At 44.2% G+C, this 24,601-nt stretch overlaps 1 protein-coding gene across 1 annotated transcript in view; it reads right to left on the reverse strand.

The window, feature by feature from the left end:
• Positions 1 to 1,718: 1,718 nt before the first annotated feature.
• The window catches only part of ARHGAP20 (Rho GTPase activating protein 20), a 59,409-nt gene continuing 36,526 nt past the window's right edge, over positions 1,719 to 24,601 (reverse strand). Inside the window, exons 7-15 of the mRNA XM_065730077.1 lie at positions 22,373 to 22,450; positions 19,130 to 19,196; positions 16,764 to 16,946; positions 11,197 to 11,375; positions 8,185 to 8,346; positions 6,924 to 7,033; positions 6,020 to 6,209; positions 5,003 to 5,114; positions 1,719 to 2,951 (exon numbers count right to left, since the gene is read on the reverse strand). Of these exons, the coding sequence (XP_065586149.1) occupies positions 1,888 to 2,951; positions 5,003 to 5,114; positions 6,020 to 6,209; positions 6,924 to 7,033; positions 8,185 to 8,346; positions 11,197 to 11,375; positions 16,764 to 16,946; positions 19,130 to 19,196; positions 22,373 to 22,450 (2,145 nt within the window). The 3' untranslated portion in view covers positions 1,719 to 1,887. The remainder of the gene's footprint in view (positions 2,952 to 5,002; positions 5,115 to 6,019; positions 6,210 to 6,923; positions 7,034 to 8,184; positions 8,347 to 11,196; positions 11,376 to 16,763; positions 16,947 to 19,129; positions 19,197 to 22,372; positions 22,451 to 24,601) is intronic.

A 24,601-nucleotide genomic window follows, 5' to 3' on the forward strand; every position in this document is an offset into this window, starting at 1 on the left:
AAGAGAATTTGCAGTGAAGTGTTTGAGCTTTTAAACATGCCAGTATAGTTCCAAATGCGTGGTATTTATGGCATTACAACGTTGTCTACAAATGCCTCTCTGTTCACTGATATACCCACACACAGGATTAGAGACCCAACCAACAAGCCTTTGATTCTATATTTTCAGGTAAGGATATTTCTAACTTCGTTAACAGCCACCCCCAATCTGCTGGAGATAATCCACTCTGTCTGATACAGAGCAGGCAATCTTTGTAACTGATAATAACTGGGAATAGCTGATAGCACTGGGGAGCATTTGCATTTTTTCACAAGTGCTGAGCAATTGTGGAGCATAAGTACCTTTACCAGGATATAGCTGAACAGAATAGGATCTGGAACTCCAGGATTAGCCAGTACAAACTGGAGTGGGGGAGGCTTTTGAGAATGGAAAGCTAATTAATGCATGTATGCAATTTCAGAAGCACTGTGTGCATGCACACATGCCCAGATGTGTTTTCTTTAACCTTGTCACTCCTTCTTGCCTTCTCTGTAATCCTGATGATGTTAAATCATAGACACTCCTCCTCTCCTTCCATCTCCCTGACCTAATATCTATTACCTGAAGATATCTCTGCACCTCTATATTGGTAAGAGTGCCCCACTGGCAGAAAACACACTTTTTCTCCAGAGGAAGAGCAAAAGAGTTGGAATTCCTGTTTGACTAGTATGAAAACTGACAAAAGTTAACAGCATGATGGCATGCAGCATGACTGATGCCACCCAAAGAGAAAGAAAAATGCTGCTGTCCTTCCCCGGGCAACAACCACAGTAGCATCACTGGGACTTCTGCTTCATCAATAGCTTGTAGAACTAGAAAAACCACCTAAAAACATTACAAAGAATATAAACTGAATGGATGACATAACAAATAATATTTAATATATAGCATTGAATGCATACACATCAGTACCAGTGCTGTAACAACAGAACAGAACTCATAAAATTAGCAGCAGTTTTTGCAAGTACAAAAATACACATTTTTTCAGAACATATATAATAGCAAAATTTATCAGGATATATTATACAAACTCAAAGCATTTAGATAATGCAATAGTTTTAATATATTATATGATGTTTTAGGTGCTGCATAATAAAATTACATGTGTTCTGCTTGCAATAATACATAATGCCATTTACAGTGATGTTAAGAAACTATTCACAACTTAAACATGAACAGAACAGCCAACGAAGCACAATAAATGACTGAACACACAGAGTGGAGGTGTTAGTTACAAGCTTCAGCATTTATCTTTACATATTTTCGAGCTTATTTCTTTTCTTTCTTTTGCAGCATGAAAGAAATAACTACACCTATCGAACGTACCCCAGAAACACACAGAAAACAGCACACTTATTCCTCAGAGGACAACGAAGGTCATACCTATCGGTTTCAGAACAGTAGTATAATACCACAGTTATGGAATCTACACTGTCTTCGCACGCTACGTCAAACCACACATGACTGGGACTCACATGGGCAAGGCTCAACACACGAGTGGTCACGGGGAGTCCCAGCAGGAGCCCTGCTGCCTGAGGGGCTCAGAGAGCAGGGTGCTTTCTTAGTGCCTAGGACCTTGGCAGATCTTCAGGAGGTTTCTGTTTGCTTGTTTTCAGCAATTTGGATTACTCTTACAGTATTCCTTCACAAAGCTTTATATAGGAATGTTAGCAGTTTCCCAGAAACAGAAAACCCACGAGTTCAGGGACTGCTCAATTGGATTTGAACAACCTGGATACTGAACTTAAAATGAACACACGTTAACACTGAAGGCATTTTCGTTATGGTGTTTATTTTAAGTGTTAAGATTTCTCCTCAAAAAAAAAAAAAACCCTTTGGTCAGTCTCTTCAAACTTTGGATTGCTGCAATCCTCTCCTAGACCTCCTCTTTGATCTTAGATCATGAAGTCTGTCTCTTCCTGTGACTTTCACAGGTAATGGCTGAATTTCAGGCTTAACCAGATGGCCATCGACTCCTTCAGCAAGTTTCAGGGCTGCTGGCCTGCTGTTGGGCTCCAGCAAGCCCCCCTCAGCCAAAGCCTCTGTAGGCTGTGGAGATGGGGGCACCCTACTGGGTGCAACCACATAGTTGTCAGGGAGCTCAGAAGCAGTCTCTTCGTGTTTCTTTACTGGCTGAAAAGTGCTGATATCAAAAGGGGAGGAGGTCTCGGTTGGGGTAAACACAGACTGGTCTGAAAACTGAGAGAAAGCACTGTCCAGGGAGCTCATTGATGACAGAGATGGAGATGTCCCAGGAGAAGACAGGCTAGAAGAGCTAAATCCTGAGCAAATATTTAATCCCTCTGGCGTTGGGGGCAGGAGGCAATGGGACAAGTCCTTCTTTTCAACACTTTGGTTTGTGTTGTCACTTTTACCAACATTAATCCCTATGATCAAGCTCTGATTGATAAGCTTTTGCCCTTCCATTTGCAGTGACCGAAGCTGATGGAGATAGTCTTCATCTTCGTAAGAGAGGACAACATCACAGCTGGCTTTGCGTGCTGCCTTCTCGTGACCACCACCAGTGTGGGCAAAACTGGGGGCAAGAAGGCCAATGGCGGGCTCTGAGGAGCGCCTGTGTCTCCTTAAGGTTTTGAGGACACCTGAGGTAGTTGCTGAAGTGAAGCCCAATGCACTGGAGCAGAGAGACTCCTTCTCTGAATTTTCTTGTGATGAAAACTTACGGTGTACATCAACAGAAATTGTCAACTGTTTTGATTTGGTTTTGTTTTGGATTTCATCCACCTCGGTCTGCTCTGAATCGCCGTCACTCAGAGTAAAGACAGACTCCCTGCTCCTGTTGTCCTGATCTCGGTTCTTGATCCAGTCACTGGAAGAGGAGTCGGCTTCATCGTTTGCCTCATTTTCCAGGCTGTCATAGGAAGAATCGTTCAGATGGAGGGAAGCCACATCTGCAAGGACAAACCAAGGGGTAGCATGTCAGTGACTGAACCACCCTGCTTACATGTAGCTGCCTTTATTTTTGCAAGTATCCTTTAATTTCAGGAATATTTACTGTTTATTAAAGTCTCTTAAAACAGAAATGTCAGTAATTTCAGAAAAAAATGCTGTCTAAAAAAACTTGAAATTTGCTCTAAGTTGCAGGTCAGCTAAGAAACACAGGGTAATGGGAAAAATAAGTTTTATTTGTGTTTTGGTGTTGTTGTTTTTTTTAATGTGAAGACTTCAGAAGTAAAAAAATCCAGTTCTGGACAATATTTTACATATAGAATATTAAATCAGAAAATTACTGAATATTTCAATATTTTTGTTACTGAACAGTGAAAACATAATTCAACCTTCATTTCCCTCTTCTATAGAACCGAAGAAAACAGGAAATGTTTCATTCAACTTAGCCATGCACACGTGTACCCTGTTCTGTAGACATGATAACTGGAATTACATTAATCTCTTCTGCTCAGAGCTACACTAAGCTGACTTATCTCACATTTGCAGCAGTCTGAGTTCAGGTATGGGTAGTAACCACGCCTCAGTGCCTGCCTGAAAACTTCCTCAGACACATTAACCTACCATGGGTCTGAGATCTCAGTCCCAGCACAGCATCACAGGATAGCTGAGGCAGGCAGGGACCTCTGGGTCCATCAGCTGCCTTGCTCCAGCAGGGACCCCCAGAGCAGGGTGCCCAGGGCCATGTCCAGGTGGCTCTGGAAGATCAAGGAGGATACCCCACAGCCTCTGGGCAGTCCATGCCAGTGCTCCATCACTCCATCAGCTGGTGTTCAGAGGAAACCCCCTGTGCTCCACTTTGTGCTCACTGTCTCTTTGTCTTGGCATTAAGCAGATCCTGACTCTGTCCTCTTTGCATCCTCCCTTCAGTTTACTATGGACATCTGTGGGGTCCCCTGAGCTTCCTCTTCTCCAGACTGAGCAGTCCTATCTCACTCAGTCTCTCCTCACAGGAGAGATGCTCCAGACCCTGCAACATCTTGGTGTCCCTCTGTCTCCAGCAAGTCCATGTTTCTTTGGAACTGGGGAAGCTAGAACTGGACCCAGCAGTCCATACGTGGCCTCTCTGGTTCTGAGAGGAAGGATCACCTCCCTTTGCCTAATGAAGCCAAGAACACCATCAGCCTTCTTAGCAACAGGGGCACACTGATGACTCAAGTTCATGGTTCCACTTTCAAGTGGGGGTACAGGTCAAACTTCACCAAATTCCACTGGAGGTCGTGCATGAGGAGTTTTGGATAGCGACAGACTGAGTCTGGTATGCCAGGACAAATGCCATTACTACATTTCAGTGTAGGCCTCTTGTACCAAAATCTATTTTGCAGAAATGAAGCTTTACAAATCAGGAGATTTGTAGGAGACCTGAGCCTCCAGTCAAATCAGTGATTTGAGAGATAAGGTGAGGAAAAGAATAAGAACGGTATTCTGGAACATGCTGCATATCAGCCAGCTACACTGCCGGTCATTTCCAGTCTGCACTTCTATGACTTTTCTGTGCCAGAAGCAAAATCTGCCTGTTCCATTAAACATCTGGAGAGGTCTCCTTTGATAACAAATGATGCCTTCAGTCCTAATATGATGGAGTGAGAACCATATTATAACTCTTGTTGATCACCGACTTTCTAATATACTGAGAAGACACTGTCTGTCTAGGACACAAATTCAATATTTGAGATGAAATTTTCTCACTCTCTCCCCCTCCTTCCTTCTTTTTTCCTTCCCCCTCACCTCCCCATAAGCTCCCACTCTCCCTTTTTCAACATAGTGGCTCAGATGACTGGAATAGGAGCAAGGGATTCTTAGGGAAAACAGTTTGTGATATGGTTTAGTTCTGTGGTAAGTTGGATCACTATCACCAATACCTTGGGTAAGGAAAAGACAACAGCAGTATATGGAACACCACCATGTGAAGAGGGAACAGCCTCCTTCCACGAACTATAACTGATCTTTGGCTGGCTGGGATTAGCTAAAAGGATCAAAACTTAATCTTAATTACCTGAGCCATTTTCTCTCTTGCATGTCATCAGGATTTCTCCAAAGAGGGAGTTAATCTCCTCTCCAAAAATCTTGCAGCAATTCTCAGTAAGGAACTGCACCAGACTAGAAATCTGCAACAAAGCAACAGGAGAGAGATGTTCTGTCACATCTTGCATTATCACATTCAGAGCAAACTCATCATACAGAGGAGAAACACAAGCAACCTACTCATCCATGAAGTGTTTAAAACAGTCTAAACAGAGAGGTTCACCCCCAGAAGACCTGAGGCAGGCCATCCCCTGGTGGCCCAGCCTTGAATTATCACCAAGAGCCATCCCTGAGCTCTCTCAGGCACATTGAACCAGGGCATGCAGGGATGTGGGTCTGTAGCTGATGAGCGAGAGCCAGGGTGAGCAAAGTGGCATCATCCTGCCTTGTCTATTATATCTTGTCACTAGAGTTGTTTTTACCAAATTTTTCCCACATCATACCAAATTCCACCTTCTCCAACAGAAGAGTAGCTGGTAGATGGCATTCATCCACTGTTATCTCCTTCCCTGATACCTTTTGCAGTCCTCTCTCCCATCTATATTCCTTAGACCCTTGGCTAGGGTCCAACTACTGCTGGTCTTCCTGCATACATCTTTTTCATTTTTACTCTGTCTTGTTCAAGACTGCCACAACTGAGAATCTTTTTGATGACAGAAGTCCTCTGCTAATGCACTGTGTGTTTCTTTATGATCTCTCTGGATGTGGCTCTGGGCAGCCCGGTCTAGTGGTTGGTGACCTTGCCCCTGGCAGAAGGGTTGAAACTAGATGATCTTTGAGGTCCTTTTCAACCCAGGCCATTCTATGATTCTATAACTCTCCCCTTTTCTCAGGCAGATAAAAACAATGGATTTATGAATGTTTCCGGGGTGCTGATAGGCATGAGGATGAGCACTGCTCCACAGAGGTACCAACTATTCTCTCCTTTGTATCCAACAGACTGTACAGGAATATGGTTATTTGTTTGCTGCACTGTTGTGTCTCCTACCTTTTTTGTGAATTCACTTTCCACATCAGGCGTTGAGGAAGCAGGAGGCCAGAGCAGGCTGGGTGCAATGCAGATGGCAAGATTAAATGCATTCATCTGGTTCTCTTCAGATCGCATTTCTATGCCGTGTAGTACTCCAAAGATGTAACGTAGGAGAACAACATTAGCTCTGGGGAGTTGCTCTATTAGCCTGAAAGCATGTACAAATGTCATTCTTCAAATTACTGACTAGAAAAAGTAAAAACCTTGAGGATAACACTGTATTTCACCTAAGCTGCTTAATAGCTCACTGTTCACTTAACTAAACAGTTGTCACTACCCACCATCTAGTTGCCATAGGTATGTATGTATGTAAATATGCACCAGGTCCACTGGTGTACAAAGCTCTGTTTCCCATAACACAGGCTGCCCACTTTCTGCTTGGTATCACCTGCAGTGTGGAGGCTTCCCTTGATGCTCAGCTCCAATGTTTCATTCACAATTCCATCTTCAAAATGATCACTAAAATTTGAGATGAATGTGGGGGAAAATATGAGGAACTGATTTTTGCTCCTCTTTCCCCCAGAACCTCAGTTTTCCCTGCGGATAACTCTGGCTTTGGTATCAGGCAGAAATCCAGGTCTTGGACAGCAAGTTTATAAATATTATAAATGTTTCCCATGAAAGGAGATTTCATTTATATACTGGCATCCACAAATGGCAGAAACGTATGACAAAAAAGTCAGAAATTTGTCCCATACAAGCCTCTCCCTTAAATGCTCTGTCATATACAAAGACATTTTAAAAAGCACTTACTTTTATCTGTTGCTTTTTTAATGGCAGGTTCTGAGCGGAATGTTTGAAATTCTGCATTCTAGGATATCATTTTACAGGAAGAGAATACAGAGAATATAAGTAACTCTACCTTTGGATGCTTTTTATCTTCTCTTCGTTATTTCCTTGATCCATCACAGAGACCCACTTATCACAAAGCTGGGATGACAAAATGCTGCCTGGGATGTTGCGAAGAAAATCCTTATCCAGAGAAAAGAAGAATAAAATGTGAACAGCTGTGCTGGAGGGTGGGAGGAAATAGGAAGAAACTACGCAGATACAAGAGGATGTTTCAGTGGGACAGCACTAACTGACAAGCATCTTGATCCACACAGCAACCAAAAACAGCAGAAAACCATCTTAGATAAAAAAGTACTTTGGATTATGCTAAAAGTGATTTTTTTCTGACCTGTCCTCACTCTTTCTTATCAACAGATGTATTTGGATGCTTCATCTGCTATTGATGAACTGAAAAAAAAGAAAAACCTGCAGTGGGCCCAGTTATTTTGATACTGTATTGTCTGCATTTGCTTGTCACTTGAATTCATCTGTAGCCCCTGTTTATTCCCCTCAGCTGACAACTTTCAACACCACCAGACCATATGCACTCCCTGCCTGCTTCCCTCTGGGCACAGATCCTTGCAGTAAAGGAGTGTGTGCACTGGTCAGGGATAGTCTTCCTGCTCCTGTCTCCTAAGTACCTCTAATAGTAGCAGGTTAACTGCTGCAGCCTGGGAAGAAGCCCAAATTCCTGTTTCCCAAATCCCAGCTTCCCCAACAAGTTAAGGTAAGGGAAGCAACGGTTTGTAATTTAACACATTTACTCTTAATGTGATGCACATCCTAAACCACCAGCAGCAATGCAATGGTATCTTACCCATGAAAAACTCTAATGAGGCAGCAAGAGAAATGCTTTCTTTACTATACTTCTGTTACGCCTTTTTTGTCCAAAGCAATGTTTGCTTGAGAAAGGAGATTACAACTTCTTTTAAGCCAAATCTACACATAAAAAGGCACACTAAAATAAAATGTGAAGATAGGTATGCTCACAAACATGGAAGTTTGCAGAAGATAATCGATGAGAAAATGAGCTGAGACTTTTGGAGCTACACTATATACTAGCAAGGGTCTGTAGTGAAGCTATTACTGATGAATAAAGAAATAGGACTGCAAATCTGCCTTTCTGGCATTTAACTGAATTTCAGGTGAGGTTAAGAGAATTATGGGAATGTGTCAGCTCTTAATGCAGCCTAGCAAGTCCTCTCCATTGCTGGCAAAAAACCATACTTGTTTGGGCCCAAGATCTGTGCTGCTCTCACCCAAGAAGGGAGAAAGGAACATTCTTCACATACCTTAAACAAAGATGCTGTCACAAATATGGATTCACAGGCTAAGTCCACTTCAGCGCCTGAATCAAGCTTCTCCTTGAGCTCTTTGCAGGTTTTTGCACTTCCAGAGCGTCTGAAAATACCCTCAGTGGAAGGGCCTTCTTGGTACAGGAGGGAAAGCATGTCCTAAATGAAATTAAAAAGCAGAAAGGCTTTTTCAGAAACATGTTTTACCACCGTAATGTGGTTTTACCACTTTGGTCACAGGCAAAAACCTCTGAGTCCTCAAAAACCTCACACACAGGACAGGGCTCACTCCAGACTGCACAGCAAAGCTATGGCTTGGGGTGCTGATTTTGGTAAACATCCCTTCAGAAACATTCTGCCACCACTGCTGAGCACTGGCCTTGTCCATGATCTCCTCCAGGATCTGGGCAAGTTTTACCTAAGTCACTGAAACAAATAAACACTATAATATGGGAAAAGGCTACTGTCTACCTAATGCAGAGCCCTCTGCAGGAAGATAAAAACCTTCCCTGCTCACTGGCATGTTCAACGTCACCACTGATCAGAGTCAAAGATTTTTGTTCCAACTGGCACCCTGGTGTCTGAAAAAAAGGAGATTTTATCTACTGGAACGTGATAATTTTGTTTATATCCACCTGCACTCCTCCATCAGATCAGAGCTGGATTATGTCCCTTCTTGGGAGCAGAATGGCACCCTGCAAGCAGCTCAGGGCTGCTGGCGAGACCATCTGCAGGGCTGCACTTGGCTGCTGGCTCTTTTGGACTGTCTCTCTGACATGCTGATCACCTCTCCAAAGATCTGCTCTAAGAAAGAGAGGTAATGGCTTTAAGTTGTGCCAGAGTAGATTCGGGATGGATATTAGGAAAAAATTCTTCTCAGAGTGGGGAGGCACAGGCACAGGCTGCCCAGGGAGGTGATGCTGTCACTGTCCCTGGAGCTGTTCAAGAAACTGAGATGTGGCACTGAGGCACGTGGTCAGTGAGCATGGTGGGGATGAGCTGATGGTTGGACTGGATGATCTTAGTGTTTTTTTCCAACTTGAATGATTCTGTCACTCTATGATTCTAAGCAATGTAGGAGTGGTCATGCATATCTCTTCTGAGGGAAAACACATGCACGCAGTCTCTGTAACTATGTGCATGCACACAGTGGTCTGAGGACTGAGCTATCAAAAGGGATGGCGAGAAAAGGTACATGGGGAGAGAGCATGAGATCACAAAACCAAGTCAGTCTAGCAGTAATGGCTAAGCAGAGGCTTCTGGCTTCTTTCAGAGTCTGGGCCATAAAGCAAATCTTCCTGGCACACATTAATGCAGATATCACTAATGGAAGCTGTTTTTTCAATATTAACTTTCTTGATGTTTTTTTTCCTGCTCCTGTCAAAGTGGAAAGTGATGTGTGTGCAGCAGGAGCACCTCTCAAGGCAGCAGGACTCATGTCACCATTTCCATTTTCTTTGCGGGGATTTACAGCTCTGCTGTCAAAACAGCAGTTCCAGTGCATAAACAAACACCTTTAAAATATATTTGGAATAAAATAGCCACAAGATAAAAGTAGGAAAAAAAGTAGTAAATCCAAGAGATTACATGGAGGCAGCTAGTGGTATAAGATAATTCAGTGAGGCAGTGGCTAATAGAGAGCCCTTCAGCTGTGAAAGCAAGTTTGGAGCTATGCAGCAGAGATATCAAACGCCTGCAGCTTTCATTCCTAATATCTCCCCTCTCTTGCAGATAAATCCCACACAGTATCTCAGATGCAGTTTTCCATTCTCCAGAGATGCTGCATGAAATCCAAAAGCAAGTTATATTTTGTGGCATAAACATAGTGTTCTAAGACTGAAACCACAAAGTCTACCAAGCTCTGATTCTATACTTAGTAACTTCTCACATTTTTTCAGACACAATTTTCCTAATAGTTACGTTTTGGAGAAATTTCCAAAATGCAGCTTTGTCTCTCCTCTCAGAGGGAGAGAAAGAGAGACCAGCTCCTCACAGGGTTCATCTCTAGAGGGCTTATTTAAACAATGATAAAAATTTACACTGCCCCCTCAAAAGAAAATACCAAACCCACGCTCTCAAAAGACCTGAAAAGTCCTGGTGTGATTCACTGTTCAGGAAATGATAAAGCAGCACACCAAGCACGAGCTTTGGAGACAAACACATCTGTTACTGTAAACTGATGTAACCCCATTGATTTCAGGTTGCTCCAGCTGGCAGTCAGTCTGCTGAGACAAGGGGCCTATCCTGCATGGTTCACGGTGGGAAGTACTCCCACCGCCTGGGCAAACATTTCAATTGCTGCATCAACAATGGGGCAGCTCTCAGGACATCTTCCTGACCCAAAATCATAGAATCACAGAATCATGAAGGTTGGAAAATACCACTAAGATCATCCAGTCTGAACATCAGCCCATCACCACCATACCACTATGATCCTCAGTACCACATGTCCACATCTCCTGAACCCCTCCAGAGACGGTGACTGCCCCACCTCCCTGGGCAGCCCGTGCCAGTCCCTCACCACTCTTTCTGAGAAAAAAATGAGGATCCAGAGAGCTTGTACGCCCTGGGGTGGGTGACTCCAAGAAAGGCTCAGGTGAAAACATGATTTCTGTGAAAGCATGGGCTGCCTATGTCAGACAGCAGATATCACATGCTTGGAGTTGGGGGCTTTACAGAAACCTCAGGAGTGACTTGAAAAGTAGGCATGAATATGATGTTTATTTGTACTGCATAAGTGAGGATTTGGGAACCAGCCTTACAACACGAGCTGTAGAGTAGCAACAGCCCAGAGCAGTCACATGCTTCTCAAGCTGTCTGGCATTAACCAGGCCTGACCACAGCATATGTTAAAAACCAAAGTTTTTGCTGGGAACCATAAATGAGGTTTCCTGCTGTTTTCTCTGCTTGAGTAATTGCAGTGTCCCATTTCCACAGCATCTCCATGTTCCCATTGGCTGCAAAAAGAAATTCCACCGGTGTAAGAGCCAGCCCTGTGCCTGGACTCACCAGGAGAGGCTTGGGCAGGTTGTCATCCTCGCAGATGGCTGTTAGCAGCAGGCCAAAGAGCTTCCCAGGGGCAGCAGATGTGGAGGAGAGGGGCGCGTTGTCCAAGTGGGTGCCTGGGCCACGCCAGAAAGCCCAATTTATGATGGATCTTTTCCTTTTAAATGACTTCTGGCTCAAGTCTGGGAAAAGAGAGAGGTGTTTATTAGAAGAAATGCATTTCGATTCTAATTCCAGTATTTGTTTTGCAGTGGTTGCTATGGTATCAAAGGAAAAAACGTCATGAACTCAACCAACATCCTGGCATCTGGCTCGGCCTAATCCACCATGTGCATACCTGTGCGTGTGACTGCGGCCCAACCACGCTCTCAGGAGGATCACCAAGAGCCACGCTGCACAACCTGACCTCTGCGTCAGCAACTCGGCCTGAGGACTTTGCGTGCTGTTGGCCTGTGCTCAGGGCCTCCTTTCCCATCTGCAGGTGTGAAACCACAGACCTTCTCTGGGAAAAGTGCATACATGAACACCATGAGCCTCCCCTTGGCTGGCCGTCCAGAGGTACCTTAGATCCCCCAGCACTGTGACGAGCTCCATTTGTCTTCACCTACTGTCACATGTTTCGTGACACTGCTGATTGAAGCTCTTATTTACAGTGAATGGAGAAGGAAATGCTAACTTTAAGGTACAAGAAGGGGTTTTTACATGACTTCTCTCAACATTAGCAAGTTAAATGCTTCTTAACAGCACACGGGATACTGTTGAGAGTGGGTTGAGATCATTTACAATGAAAGTGCTAACTGGGAAAAACTTATTCCAATACAGTTTTCTTTTTCTAGAAGTCTTCAGAGCCAGATGGCTTGGATTTAGTTGCTCACCTAACATATGCACCTTTGTATTAGCTGGTTCTTTCCCTCAAATATTCTATTTTCTGCTGTTGTGGAGGGCACAGGGTTGAAGCAACACTTGCAGAAGTGCAGATTGCAACATAATACCAGATATTTCTCTTCTATACTTTACTATGTATGTTTTTTAGCCCAAATGGTGTATTTTGTTATACATCATTCCATTCTGGAAGGTCATGCTCCCTTAGGGAATGGGTGGAAGGCTTTTCATTAGAGATTTACAGGATGAAAAGTCACAGTTTAACTCAAAATTCATACTAATGCTAAAGCCTGATGAAAAATTCCTTTCATAAAAAAAATAACGAGGATATACGTTCTATGCAGTCCAAAGCTCCATGAAATATAAGCTTGGCAACGTCTATGGCTTTACTTGACACATCATGTTTTGGGAGGACATAAGTACCACTTTCAAAACAATAATTTTTCTTTCAGATGAGCAGGAGAATAGCATGTGACTATGGCTTGGAGCTCTAGACACATGGGCACAAATATAGTTCAGTGTTTTTTTTCTGGCAACCCTGTAGATCTCAGCAGAAATAAAAACTAAGGAGAAATTCTATTTTGGAGAAAACAAGAGTAGCAGAAATGAAAAAAAAAAGAGTCTTACAATAAGGAACTTTTCTTAATCTCTCAACTCTTGAAAGCCAATGCCCAAATGTGAGGGGTAACTGTGATTAAATACAGCTCTCCTGGGACAGGAGGCAAAACTTAATTGGTGCTCTTCAGCACACCAGTATAGAAACCAACAATTCATGCCAGGCAGTGAAATGTCACCTCACTTAGAAAATCAGCACTGAGCAACAGAACTCATCTTCTTTCCCATCCCTACTTCCAAGAGGGGAGAACTGTTGGGGTAAAGAGCAAATGTAAAGAGTTCTCTTCTTGGACTGTGCAGAGTTACATTTGGTGTGCAGCCTGCTCCCAGCAAGACAGATGAAGGTTATCACTCTGTGGAAGACATGGATCCCATATGGAGACACAAGAGCGCACCCCAGGGTCTGCTATGATGGGTTATTCTAGCCCAGAATCAGAAAAAAAGCGACACCACTTTGGTTGCTCATCGTGCTCAGAGCTCACAACAGCAGCCATCTGCCCAGGGATCAGCTGGGCTCATGTCTTAGGCACAGGGAATTCGGTCCCTTCATTGGCAGTGTCTCAGCTGCGCAAGTGCTTGTTTCCTTTTCTCACAGACTAATCAGGAACTTCCAAAGAAAACCTCAGATCTACTTAGAAACACAGCGTCCTTCCTGATCAAATCCTTTCAAACAGTTTTCAAAGCCCTCCTTTCTGTACTGAGACCAATTCGTTGGATATTTGCTCTCTTACCAGACGATTAAATAACAATTTGGATGACAGACGAGTCACTGACAGCAGTCAGCTCTTTCAAGTCAAACTTTAGGCAAATTAGCATCTACAGTATTTTTTAGACATGTGCTCATGAGCATGACTTAATGGCTGTGTTCAACAGCTAGGTGCTAGTCCTGTTACATGTTGAAAAGCTGCAGGAGGAAAACATTGTGGTGCTCCCACACAGTAAGTTCTCCCATAGATTTTTCAGCTATCCTGCCAGTACTGCTGACACAGCTGCAGCAGCACAGTTGGAGTCCACACAGCTTCTTATCTCACCGGACAGCCAGCTGTCAGTCAAGTCCTCCTGTCACCACACATATGGACTTGAGCAGTTCAGCCAAGCAGACTCATAGAATCACAGAATCATCTGAGTTTGATGGGACCCTCAAAGGCCACTTAGTGCAACTCACCTGCATTTAACAGGAACACCCACAGCCCCATCAGGTTGCTCAGAACCCTGTCCAGCCTGACCTTCAGTGTCTCCAGGGACAGGGCTTCAGGGCAACCCGTGACAGTGCCTCACCTCCACTATTGTAAAAAACTTCTCCGTTAAATCCAATCTAAATCTCCGCTCTTTTAGTCTCTGTCCTATCACAACACACCCTGCTAAACAGCCTGTGCCCCTTTTTCTTATATCCCCCTTTAGATACCAAAAGGCTGCTCTCGTGTCTCCCCAGAGCCTTTCTTCTCCAGGCTGAATAGCCCCAGCTCTTTCATCTCATCCTCATAGCAGTAGTTTCTCCTTGGTGTGTCAGGTCCAGCAACACCAGTGCCACAGGGGCTGGCATACCACAGGTGATGGCACAGGGGTGGCACACAGCTGCTTGGCCTCACTAACATGATCTTGGACAGGGTAACATTTGATTAAAAATCATATGGTTCTGAACTTGCCAAGGGTCCATGCCACATTTGTGCTGTGGTTACAGGGAGAGGTGACTGAAGATGCTGCTAGAACGTGGATTCCAAGTTTCTGGTTATATCACATTTTCAGGAAAAATAAACAGAATAATGTTAGTGCTCAGGTAACACCAGCAGCAGAAGAGCAACCACTTGCTGAGGAGCAGGGAAGTCTTCTCCTGCCTGGGGTGAGTTTCTCTGGAGCAAGGAAGGAGAGTCATACAGCATATGGGCATCAAAGTGTGGGCAGACAAACCCTCCTCCTTTGTAAACTGCCCTATATGTGGTGCTGTGCCCAGTGGTCTCACTGTCTCACACTACTTGGCTTGCTGACCTGAAGACAAGCCCCAAAACCAAATCAAAGCCTTGGCTGGCATATAGACACCTTTCCTCCTTTTCCAACACCAAAACAGCTGAGAAAGAGGTGGGAACAGCACAATGAACATCAAGGTGATCTGGTTTGCAACAGCCAGATCTATGCATTACTCAAATAGGTTCCATCGGCCAAGGATGGAAGCAGGTAAGGCACAAGGACCCACAGCTTCTCCTCCAGTCGTGTGGCCCTGGCCCTGCTTAGGTCTCACAGGCTGCCCCAGTGCCAGCCTGGCCCCCTCCCACAGCTCACACCGTACTGCCGACATCACATCTGTGCTGATTTGCATTCCTATTTTCTCTTGCCAGTCAGTGTCAGCTGCCAAGTGGGGCCTGTAAACCTAATTACACCCCTCTGCTAGATTGCCTCATTCTTGAAATATTCTGTGAAGTAAACCATGATACAAATTGCTTGGGGAGGGGGGGCTGAAGGAGTGTGGAAAGGAAATTAATTTATATAAAAACGCAATCAATTTCCGGAATAATTTGTAATAGGCACTAACATAGCCTTGCTACATTTAATTTCTCAAAGCATTACAAATGAATTGCACTCATACATTTTGGGAGATCTTGGCTATTGGGGGTTGCAGAGTACACATATATTATTTTTATTGATATGGAGTCATTAACAGAGAGGAAGGGCAGAATTCCCAACTAAGCTTAGCGTGATGGCGTGTAAAGCACAATAAAAACACACTGTGGGATGTATCTTCGTCACACGGTGTTTATAGCCTAACACCCCAGCCCTGTAAAGATCTGCCCATATGTTCTACCCATGAGCAGTGAACAGTCACCGTATCACTGACAACAGAGTGCAAAACAGAGAGCAGGTGCTCATATTTTTGCAGGACCGAGGCCAAAGGCAGGAGAAAATATTACTGTCTTTTCAGAGAGAAGTGAAATAAAGAAGCTGTATTCCTCCGCTTCATCCAGGTACTGTGCCACGGAACCACAGGATCATGAATGTTGGAAAAGAGCATTAAGGTCATCCACCATCAGCCCATCCCCACCATGCCCACTAAGCATGTCCCTCAGTGTCACAGCTCCACATTTCTTGAACACCTCCAGGGACAGTGACTTCCCCATCTCCCTGGGCAGCCTGTGCCACTGCCTCACTGCTCTTTACAAGAAGAAAAGTTTCGTAACATCCAACCTGAACCACCCCAGTGCAACTTGAGGCCATTCCTTCTCATCCTATTACTAGATATGGGGAAGTAAATGCTGACCTGCACATCGCCACAACCTCCTTTCACGCAGCTGTAGAGGGCAGTAAGGTCCCCCCTGAGCCTCCTCCAGACTTAATTCCAGCTCCCTCAGCCACTCCCCACCAGACTTGTGCTCCAGACCCTTCACAGCTCCATTGCCCCTCTCTGGACATGCTCCAGGGCCTCAATGTCTTTCTTGTTGCAAAAGGTCCAAAACAGAGCACAGTACTGAAGGTGCAGCCTCACCAGTAAGGAGTACAGAGGGGTGATCACCTCTCTGCTCCTGCTGGCTGCACTATTGCTGCTACAAGCCAGGATGCCACTGGTGGTCTTAGCCATCTAGGCATGCTGCTAGTTTATGTTCAGCTGACTGTCAACCCCAGAAATTCATGCCTAAGCTGAGCCATGAGATGGGTGCCAGTAAGAGAGGTGAGCAGTTCTTGGTACCTCGTACAGACAGAAGATGCTGAATTCTGCAGAAGTGAAGCCTTGTCTTGTGTACCACACAACCACCCTGCCTTGCTGCAGAGCACAGAAAGGGCTGCAGGAAGAAGCTCCTTTAAGAGACTTACAAAAACCTGCAGAGGGAAGATCTTGTCTTTCTTTTTCTGGTTTTACAGCAACCTCTTGATGGGCAGCTTGTCCAATTGTAACTTACACAGTGCATGGGCAACAGCGTGCTCAAACTGGGGATAACCACACAAGCAAAATCCCTGCACAGCTGGCACAAACATCTGCCCACTGCTCCTCACTGCCCACCCTCCACCCCAGCATGCTGGCTTTCCCCAGCACTGCCAGGCCATGGGCAGTCTCTGCATTTTGGAGGCAGCAGCAGACCACGTACCGTGCAGAGGCGGGCCCTCAGCCAGGCGGCTTGGCTTCAGCACAAACTGGCATTGCAGCTCCTGGGGCAGCTGCTCCGTCAGGAAGGAGCCCTGCAGCTGCCTGGGGCAGGCACAGTGCTTTGAGCCGTGGGGCATCGCATCACGGATGTGGCTCATCTTGATCCCAAAGGGATATTCGTGTCCTGTGCAAAAAGAAATTCCCGTCATGTGGGCTGGACTGCTTGGAGGCTCACACAGCTCCCACCTGCCCTGGGGGAAAAGCAGATTTTGCATGCTGGCCACAGCAATTTCTCAGTTACCTGAGAACAAGCACTTTCCTGTGTGTTTACACTGCTATAAATAATACCTGGGCCAATATGGAGTTACTGCATTCAGTGTCACTAAACAGATGTAAATGTACCATCAGACCTACTACATCTGTATCACATAAAAGCCCGTCAGAAAAACCCAAGTGACTGCCTGTTCTGTGTTCATTCTTTCTCCTGCTTTACATGTGATGCTGAAGATTTAGGTACTGGTTTCTCATAGGGTTCTGACAAGAAATAAGACTTTGGGAGCAGACACCTGTCACATTTTTTGCTGAGTGTGCAAAACATGAATTCAGAATGAAAGTAATCCTCCCTGCTTATGCGTGGTAATGAAGCCAGGAGGGACACAAGTACATCTCCTGCCTGAGACTGAGAAGAAGGGAACACGAATCTCAGGGCTGCTGCAGGTGAGCTGCATTCAACAGCACTTTGGGGACTGTGCAGAGGCAATTCATTTCTGGAGGGGTTTTCAGAAAGAAAGATATGTTTTGAAGTTGTGTAAACACATGACAGCTAAAGTGTATTAAATTTGAAAACTACTAGTTAACTAAATTAGTAATCTTGCACTTAAATTTGAGTGCTGACAGTGGAAGTGAAGCTATTTGAGACTATGGGTAGGGTGAAACTGAAATGCAGTCAAAATGCTTCAAATGTGCACCTCTGCTAAAAGCCAACCTTATCAGATGAACCTTTGTGTAAATATCAGGAGCAGCAGCATCAGTTTAATGTCAGATTCTTCTTTTCCAAAGCTTGTACCTCAAAATTCCAGTAAGAGAGGATCATCCAGTTAGAAAGGTCTTCCCATTTCTGAATGCTCTGGTTCTATATTTAAAACTACAATTGTGATTTTATCTGACTGAGCTATGCAGAATAATTTAAAAGACAAAATTTGGTGCATTTTAAAGATAAAACAACTTACAACGCCATAAGGTGTGCAGGTTAGACATTTTGTAAACATTAATGCTGTCTGACTCCAGCAAAGCATTTATAGTTAAGGATGCTTTAAGAAGGAATGCTAAGATCTGCAGGAGAAGAACAGAAATTCCACATTTTTTCTTGTTCTAATTGTGTGTGAACTCTTACATAGCACGACTAATGCTGGACTTCTGTGGGGAAAAGGTTCTTAATAACTGGAGGGATTTGTTCCCAGAGAACCATAGGCCAACATCAGCCCATCCCATCACTTCCCAGCTTCAGGTTGGTTTCTGGTGATAAAATGTTTAGAAAATCATTTTATAAAGTGAATAAGAACAGTTTGCTCCTAGTCAGAGGGGAGCTGCCAGCCAGTAAGAGAATCACAGAATCATTAAGATTGGAAAAGACCACTAAGACTATCCAGTCCACCCAACAGCCCATCCCCACCACACCCACTAACCGCATCCCCCCGTGCCACATCTCACTGTTTCTTGAACAGCTCCAGGGACAGTGACTGCATCACCTCCCTGGGCAGCCTGTGCCACTGCCTCACAGCTCTTCCTGAGATGAAAAGTTTCCTAATATCCAGCCTGAACTTCCCAGGTGCAACTTGAGGCCATTCAATCTCGTCCTGTCACTAATACAAGCATGCAGAAACAGAGGTCTGCAGAGGACCACTGGAATCAGGTGAGCTGTGAAAGCACAGAGCATTTCTCAAAACTCTGCTGAGCCATGACAAGGAGGAGAGTAGAGTAAACAATGCTATGGGACCGTAGGAGGAAATATGGCAAAACTGGAGCAGCTCCACAGGAGGAGGCAGCTGAAGGGAGAGGTTGGCTCTGGGAAAGACAGAAGCTTGTGCCAAAAATAGCAAAAACAGGGCAGGAATAAATGAGCTTTTTCTGTCTCAGTGAATACGATGCAATCAGACACATTGCTCTTCAAAACTAAGGATCAGCATCTGCTTAGCTTCCTAAACAGGCAAACTCGGTGACAAGGAAATTAAAGGAAGAAAGAGAAGGAAAAAAAAAAAACAAAACAGAAGAGGAAACTGCATGTCTGTGTTCTCTGTATTTCTCGCTTCCTTCAGAACTAAAAACAATGAGTGAATGCTGAAAAATAAAGTGATATCACCAACATACCAATTAGAGGGTAGGGGGCATCTTCTCTTCCTGAAATCACCCACAGCTTGTAGTCCTTTTCAGAGCCCTTTGGAAGCAAAATCAAGAGTAAGTTTTCCAGCCACCACAAATGATTTCATGTCAGATTTCTCACAACATAACGATAACCTGCATCTTACCACTGGCATCAATGGAGCTCTGTTTATTTCCACAGTGCCCAAATTTGCCACCATGCAAGTTTCTGAATTCTCTGCCGTAGAGAATGCAGTCCCCTCACCTGCAACCATCCCAACTGGTGCCAAGGGTGGTGCTCAAGGGACTCCTGGCACTCAGTGCTGCCCCAGGCAGCCTTGGTGGCCCTGCTGTGTGGCTGCCGGGGGTGCAAGGGCTCAGAAGCATTGGATGGTGCTTTAATGCTGTTGAACCCTCCTTTATAATTCACAGAGGGGAGGATAAATTTACATCAAAGGAGACAATTTCCAGAGGACTGGAGAATGTGAGCAACTTTGGGCAAAGCCAGTAAAACTGCTGATTTGAAAGCACATTCTAAATATTGCCTTCAGCATAAATATACAAGTCAGTGTTACAGCTCAGTTGAAGGAGGAGAATAGTGCATTATTTCAGATGTGAAAGTGAAGTCATAGAGACAGAATGAATGACATTAAATAGAAACCACTTTCAGGAGGAAGGGCAATAGCAAGTGGATAAATACGCCGTACGAAATGTGAACTATTGCACCTTAAATATCTTTTCAGTGAGGATAATTAAAGTCTAAAAGTTTTCTGGCTACAAAAGGTGATAAATTCCCCAAAGCAGTATTAAGATCAGTAATTAAATCCTACCTCCTTTTAAATGGATTTGCCCACTATCTGACATTATCTGGACCTTTGCACAATGTCCCCAGAGCTCCTGAGGTTCTCCTGCTTGCCTCATGCACCCGCTGTAGCACTGATACACCCCATAAAGCCCCTGCGGTTCACTCACTGACTGACAGAGCTCTCTGGGCCATATTAGCACTGCTGTTAAGTCAGCTAGCAGGAGGCAGATGGAAAATAAATAGGCTTTGGAGACATCTCTGGTGCCTCAGGGCAAGCCGCCAGGAGCAAATAAATACAGCTGAGGAGCACAAGAAAAGTATTTACTTTTCCTTTTAAATATATATATATGAAAGGGTTAGTTATTGGGAAGAGGGGGGCAGGGAAGGGGAAGAGCCAGGCAGTGCTCATCTCCCGACTGCAAATGTTGTCCTTTATGGGCTTTATGAGGCCATTTGTCACCCTAACTGTGGCTGTCCCAGTAAAAGCAGCAAGCAAACCTATGGAGCTGGGGAGCCCGAGGCCCTTCTTTCTGTTCCCCTTCAACGTTTGGGAAAAAGGCTTAGTGTTGTTTTGTGAGAATTGGTAGTCATTTTTCAGAGAAACCAGAGGGAAAAACCCTGATGCATGAAAACAGAGTGAGTTCAGACAAAGTAACAGCGAACCACACAACATATGAAATGTAGTTTTTATAATTGCTATTGAAAAGTCATAGAGCTCTTTTCAAGTGGATCTCTCTGGACATAAAAAGCCCCTTGAGATGGTGCATAAGGAAAATTTCCCTTGCAGGCAGAGCAGTCCTTTGGGGGAGCTGGGTGATATATAGACTGCAGCTTAATTTATTTAGCTTGTCTGATTTTATTGCTAATCTGATGATCTGCCACTAATGAAAAAGGCTTTATGTTATGCAGATGCAGTGAAAAGATGCAGTATATTACTTTGAGCAAATGATTCCATGGGCAAGATTGTACATCTTGCAGAAGCCTTTCATTTCCACTTGAAATAAAAATGTAAAGAGGAGGAAAGGCCTGACGGTGCCACATACAAAAGAACACAAATCTGCAACAAAGCCAGCTCCTCTTCCCTTGCACCCCAAACAAAACATTCTGTTTTTGGTAATACCATCTTCCTGATTTTTCTGTAAAAGAAATGAAGAAGTGCAAATGACACCCATGAAATGGGTAGAAATGAAATGTATCGCAGCGCAGACTTGCAGCTGTAATATAGAGTGGTCTTCATTTTTGGAATAGACTGGGGGGGACAATGGGCTTGATTTTTAGCTTACACCATATCCTCTTCTCTTCTATGAATGGCAGAGCTGCCTTAACTGGACAGACTGCAGGATCCTGAGCTTGGGCCACAGCCCTGGTGTAAGTGGGATGTTGGAACCATAACAGGGGAGAAATTGCTGTGCTCAGGAACAACCAAGCTAGCAATGTAGTCCTCTGGATGCGCTAAAAGCCTGTACACATTAGGGATAAGGAATGCTAGGGAAGACAAACTCTGAGGTTACTCTAATTTGGGCTGGGGGTCCCAGGAGGCTCCAGGGAAGCACAAGAAAGGCATCTGGTCATGTCTGACTTCTTATGCAGGGCTGCAGTAAGGGAAGCCTTGTCAGATTCCTTGCATCGAGATCAACATAGGCAGCAAGACAAACACACTGAAAAACATCTTCTTACCCCACAGCTGACTGATAGGGCAGTAAAAACCCGTCATCCAGGAGCTCCTATGACCATCAGCATTGACCAGTTATGTTGTGAAAAGTTGGGATTAAATGGCTAAGGGAATTGAAACTGATTTCTGGTGCCACCTCAGGGACCTCCTTTTCAGGTTTCGGGGAAAGGAAGCCTGTTTAGGATCTACTGGGAATTGCTGCACGTACTCTACGCTATTTTGAGGTATCTTAGGTAGTTTCAGGCCATTGCTTCAGCTGAGTGTATTCAGTTTCTGTGCGATTATATGGTTACTCTCATATCTCATGTGTCACCGAAGATCTGTGGGTATTTACAGGGTCTGATCTGGGCACTTGAGAGCAGTGCTCATGCCTGTAATCTGGGGACACAGCTGACCACACATTTCTGCGTATTCTGAAACTTACAGACAACCAGGTCAGCAGGTTTCTTGCTCACACTGAAGAACACAGAAGGAGTTACATCAAACTCTCATTTTCTGTGTCAAGATATCTCCTCTTATGCATCAGCAAAATGGATTTAAAAGCAACTTCAAACATGACTGACTGATCACAGAGATGGGAGCCTTATCCAACACTTTTAAGGCATCTGATGATCTCTGGAGGTCTGTATATTAACGAAGTATCACTTAATTTCAACAACATTTAATTGCTAATGATAAAGGCTTTAATTTATGTTCATATCCTAAATCTTGGAAAAGGTGCAAGAGAAGATTTGATTATTAAAAGTTACTCACTAAAACCAGTGCAAGTACTTACAGAAATTCCCAGCTGCTGCAGGGCCATGAGAATGACATCATTAGCTGTATCAACATTGGTTACATTTAGGGTTTTTGACTGTGAACAGAGAAAAAGGATAAAGGGAAAATGGCATTAAAAATTTGGATATGCACAGAGTATCTGAAGTCCAATAACAGCATGATTTATTGCCAAAACAAAAGGGAGTTAAAATTTTGCTGAATAAGTAAGTTATACTGCAGAGAAAGACCCAGCTGCCTGAGACAGAGGTCTGACTCCTCTGCCTTGTCACACACTGACTGCATTCGTTCCCTGCTTCCCCAAGAACTCCATCAGAAGGGCACAGTGCCATGATTCCTGGGGACAAGATGCACGCATGTCTCCTTCAAAAAGAAAAGAAACAATTCAGTGAGTTTTTTCACTGAAAAAAAGGCATCTTCATATCAATTGTAAGTCACTTCCTTCCCTTTCTATTGAAGAAGTCCTGGTAAGAGAACACTGTACATAGGCTGTTCTCTATATCCTTTGCCACTTTCTATATAGCCTTCTCAAAGCTAAATCTGGCTTAATATCAGAAACACTTCCTTTCGGGAATGTGTCCTCTAGTTAAAAACACTGCCCCTCCAGCACCCTCCTGCCTCTGCACAGCAGCAGTACAGAAGAGCATGGTGGGCACAAAGGTCTGCTTTCTTCACTGTAACAGCAAGAATCAGCACCTGCTGCCTGGTACCAGGCTTCCTCCAGCACCACAGGATGCTGCTCTGCACCATAACGCTGCATGTCACACATTTCAGGCACACCAGGATTAACAACTCCATTCCCAGCCTTGCTGCAATGCACAGCACCACTGCCATCACCTTGCATGGGGAAAAGCAGGCGTGGAGAGCGTGTCCAGAGCATCTTTTGTCAAACTTCCCAGAAATACCCAACAGCCCAAAGAATGGAGGGTGGCAGAGCCAAGATGCCCGTGCTCCCTGCCAGCCCCAGGGCCTTTGCTGTAGCCTGCCACTGTGCAGTGCATCAGTTTTATTCTGGCCATGTGATGTTTAGGTGAAACAGCCGCCTGACATTCTGCATTTAGACAAGATCTGAGCTGCACGGAGTGTAAGTCCCTGATGGTAACAAGCTGCCACGGCAATCATAAGAAAAGTAGTGAGAGTACTGTACATCTTGCTTGAGGACATATACAAACGCTCATACCATAAAAAATTTAACATTTGCCCAAAGCACTGACATCTGGCTCTCAGCAGTAGGTCAGCACATTTGCATAAGTTCTGCTCTGGGCTAGAATATAATAAAATGGTTTATGCCTTGTGTTTACCCTTCCCTACCCTCCAAAAATGAAATATTTCTCAGGCATCCCCAGCTGCTGTAGTACAGGCACAGCGCACCATAAGAACTATTTGCATCACAAAGTTTCCATCTGCTCCTCCACAGCTTTATTACTGGTAATAACTAGGCTGCAGTGTGTCATTTCTAGGACTGTCAGGATCAGAAACTATATTTGGCACATGAGCTAACTATAGCAAAGGAGAAAAGACATACAAAGTCCCCCAAAACAACTCTGGTACAAGAGTGCAACTGTGTTTTACACACATTTCTACCTGAGCCCACCTTGATCTGCATCCTTCATTTGAACTACCACAATTTTGTTTACCAACATTCCTCTTAGCAACCCAGAAATTCTATTATAATTCACCTTAACAATGATTTTCTGAGTAAGGCAGAATCCTTTATGTTTCTTTCAGTGCAAAGACTTCAGCGTTGGGCAAAGACCTCCAAGGAAGTCTAGCTTCAGTGAAAACTTCTCACATCCTTGGGAATGCTCTTTATGCTTCTGAGCATGAAATACAGCTCTTTAAAATACCATTAAAAAGAAAGGACAAATGTTGAAGAAGTAAAGGAAGAATGGATGGATTACCACTGAATGACACTGTAGTTACTCAGTTACTCAGGTAACTGCCTACCTGCAAGAATTTCATTTAAATTGGTTAAAAAGTAAAAGAGTGGCAATCACACTGTGGACAGTCTTTCTCTACCAATTTCTTTTGTGCCCATAATGTACCAACATCTCCAAGGTACCGAAAAATGCATTTAAGGCAATTTCAGAGTGTTCGTATACACAGCTTTACTGATCTACAATCATTATAAACAATAAAACACATTGCAATTCTGCAGAATTGAATGAAGGCAACTGTGGGTTTAAATCAGTTTTAAAAGCAAAATCTTGAGATGTTTATGCATAAGTTC

Source organism: Cyrtonyx montezumae, unplaced genomic scaffold (assembly GCF_038088225.1).
Source record: "Cyrtonyx montezumae isolate F1298 unplaced genomic scaffold, pur_monq_1.0 scaffold_12, whole genome shotgun sequence".
In the NCBI taxonomy this organism is placed as follows: Eukaryota; Metazoa; Chordata; class Aves; order Galliformes; family Odontophoridae; genus Cyrtonyx; species Cyrtonyx montezumae.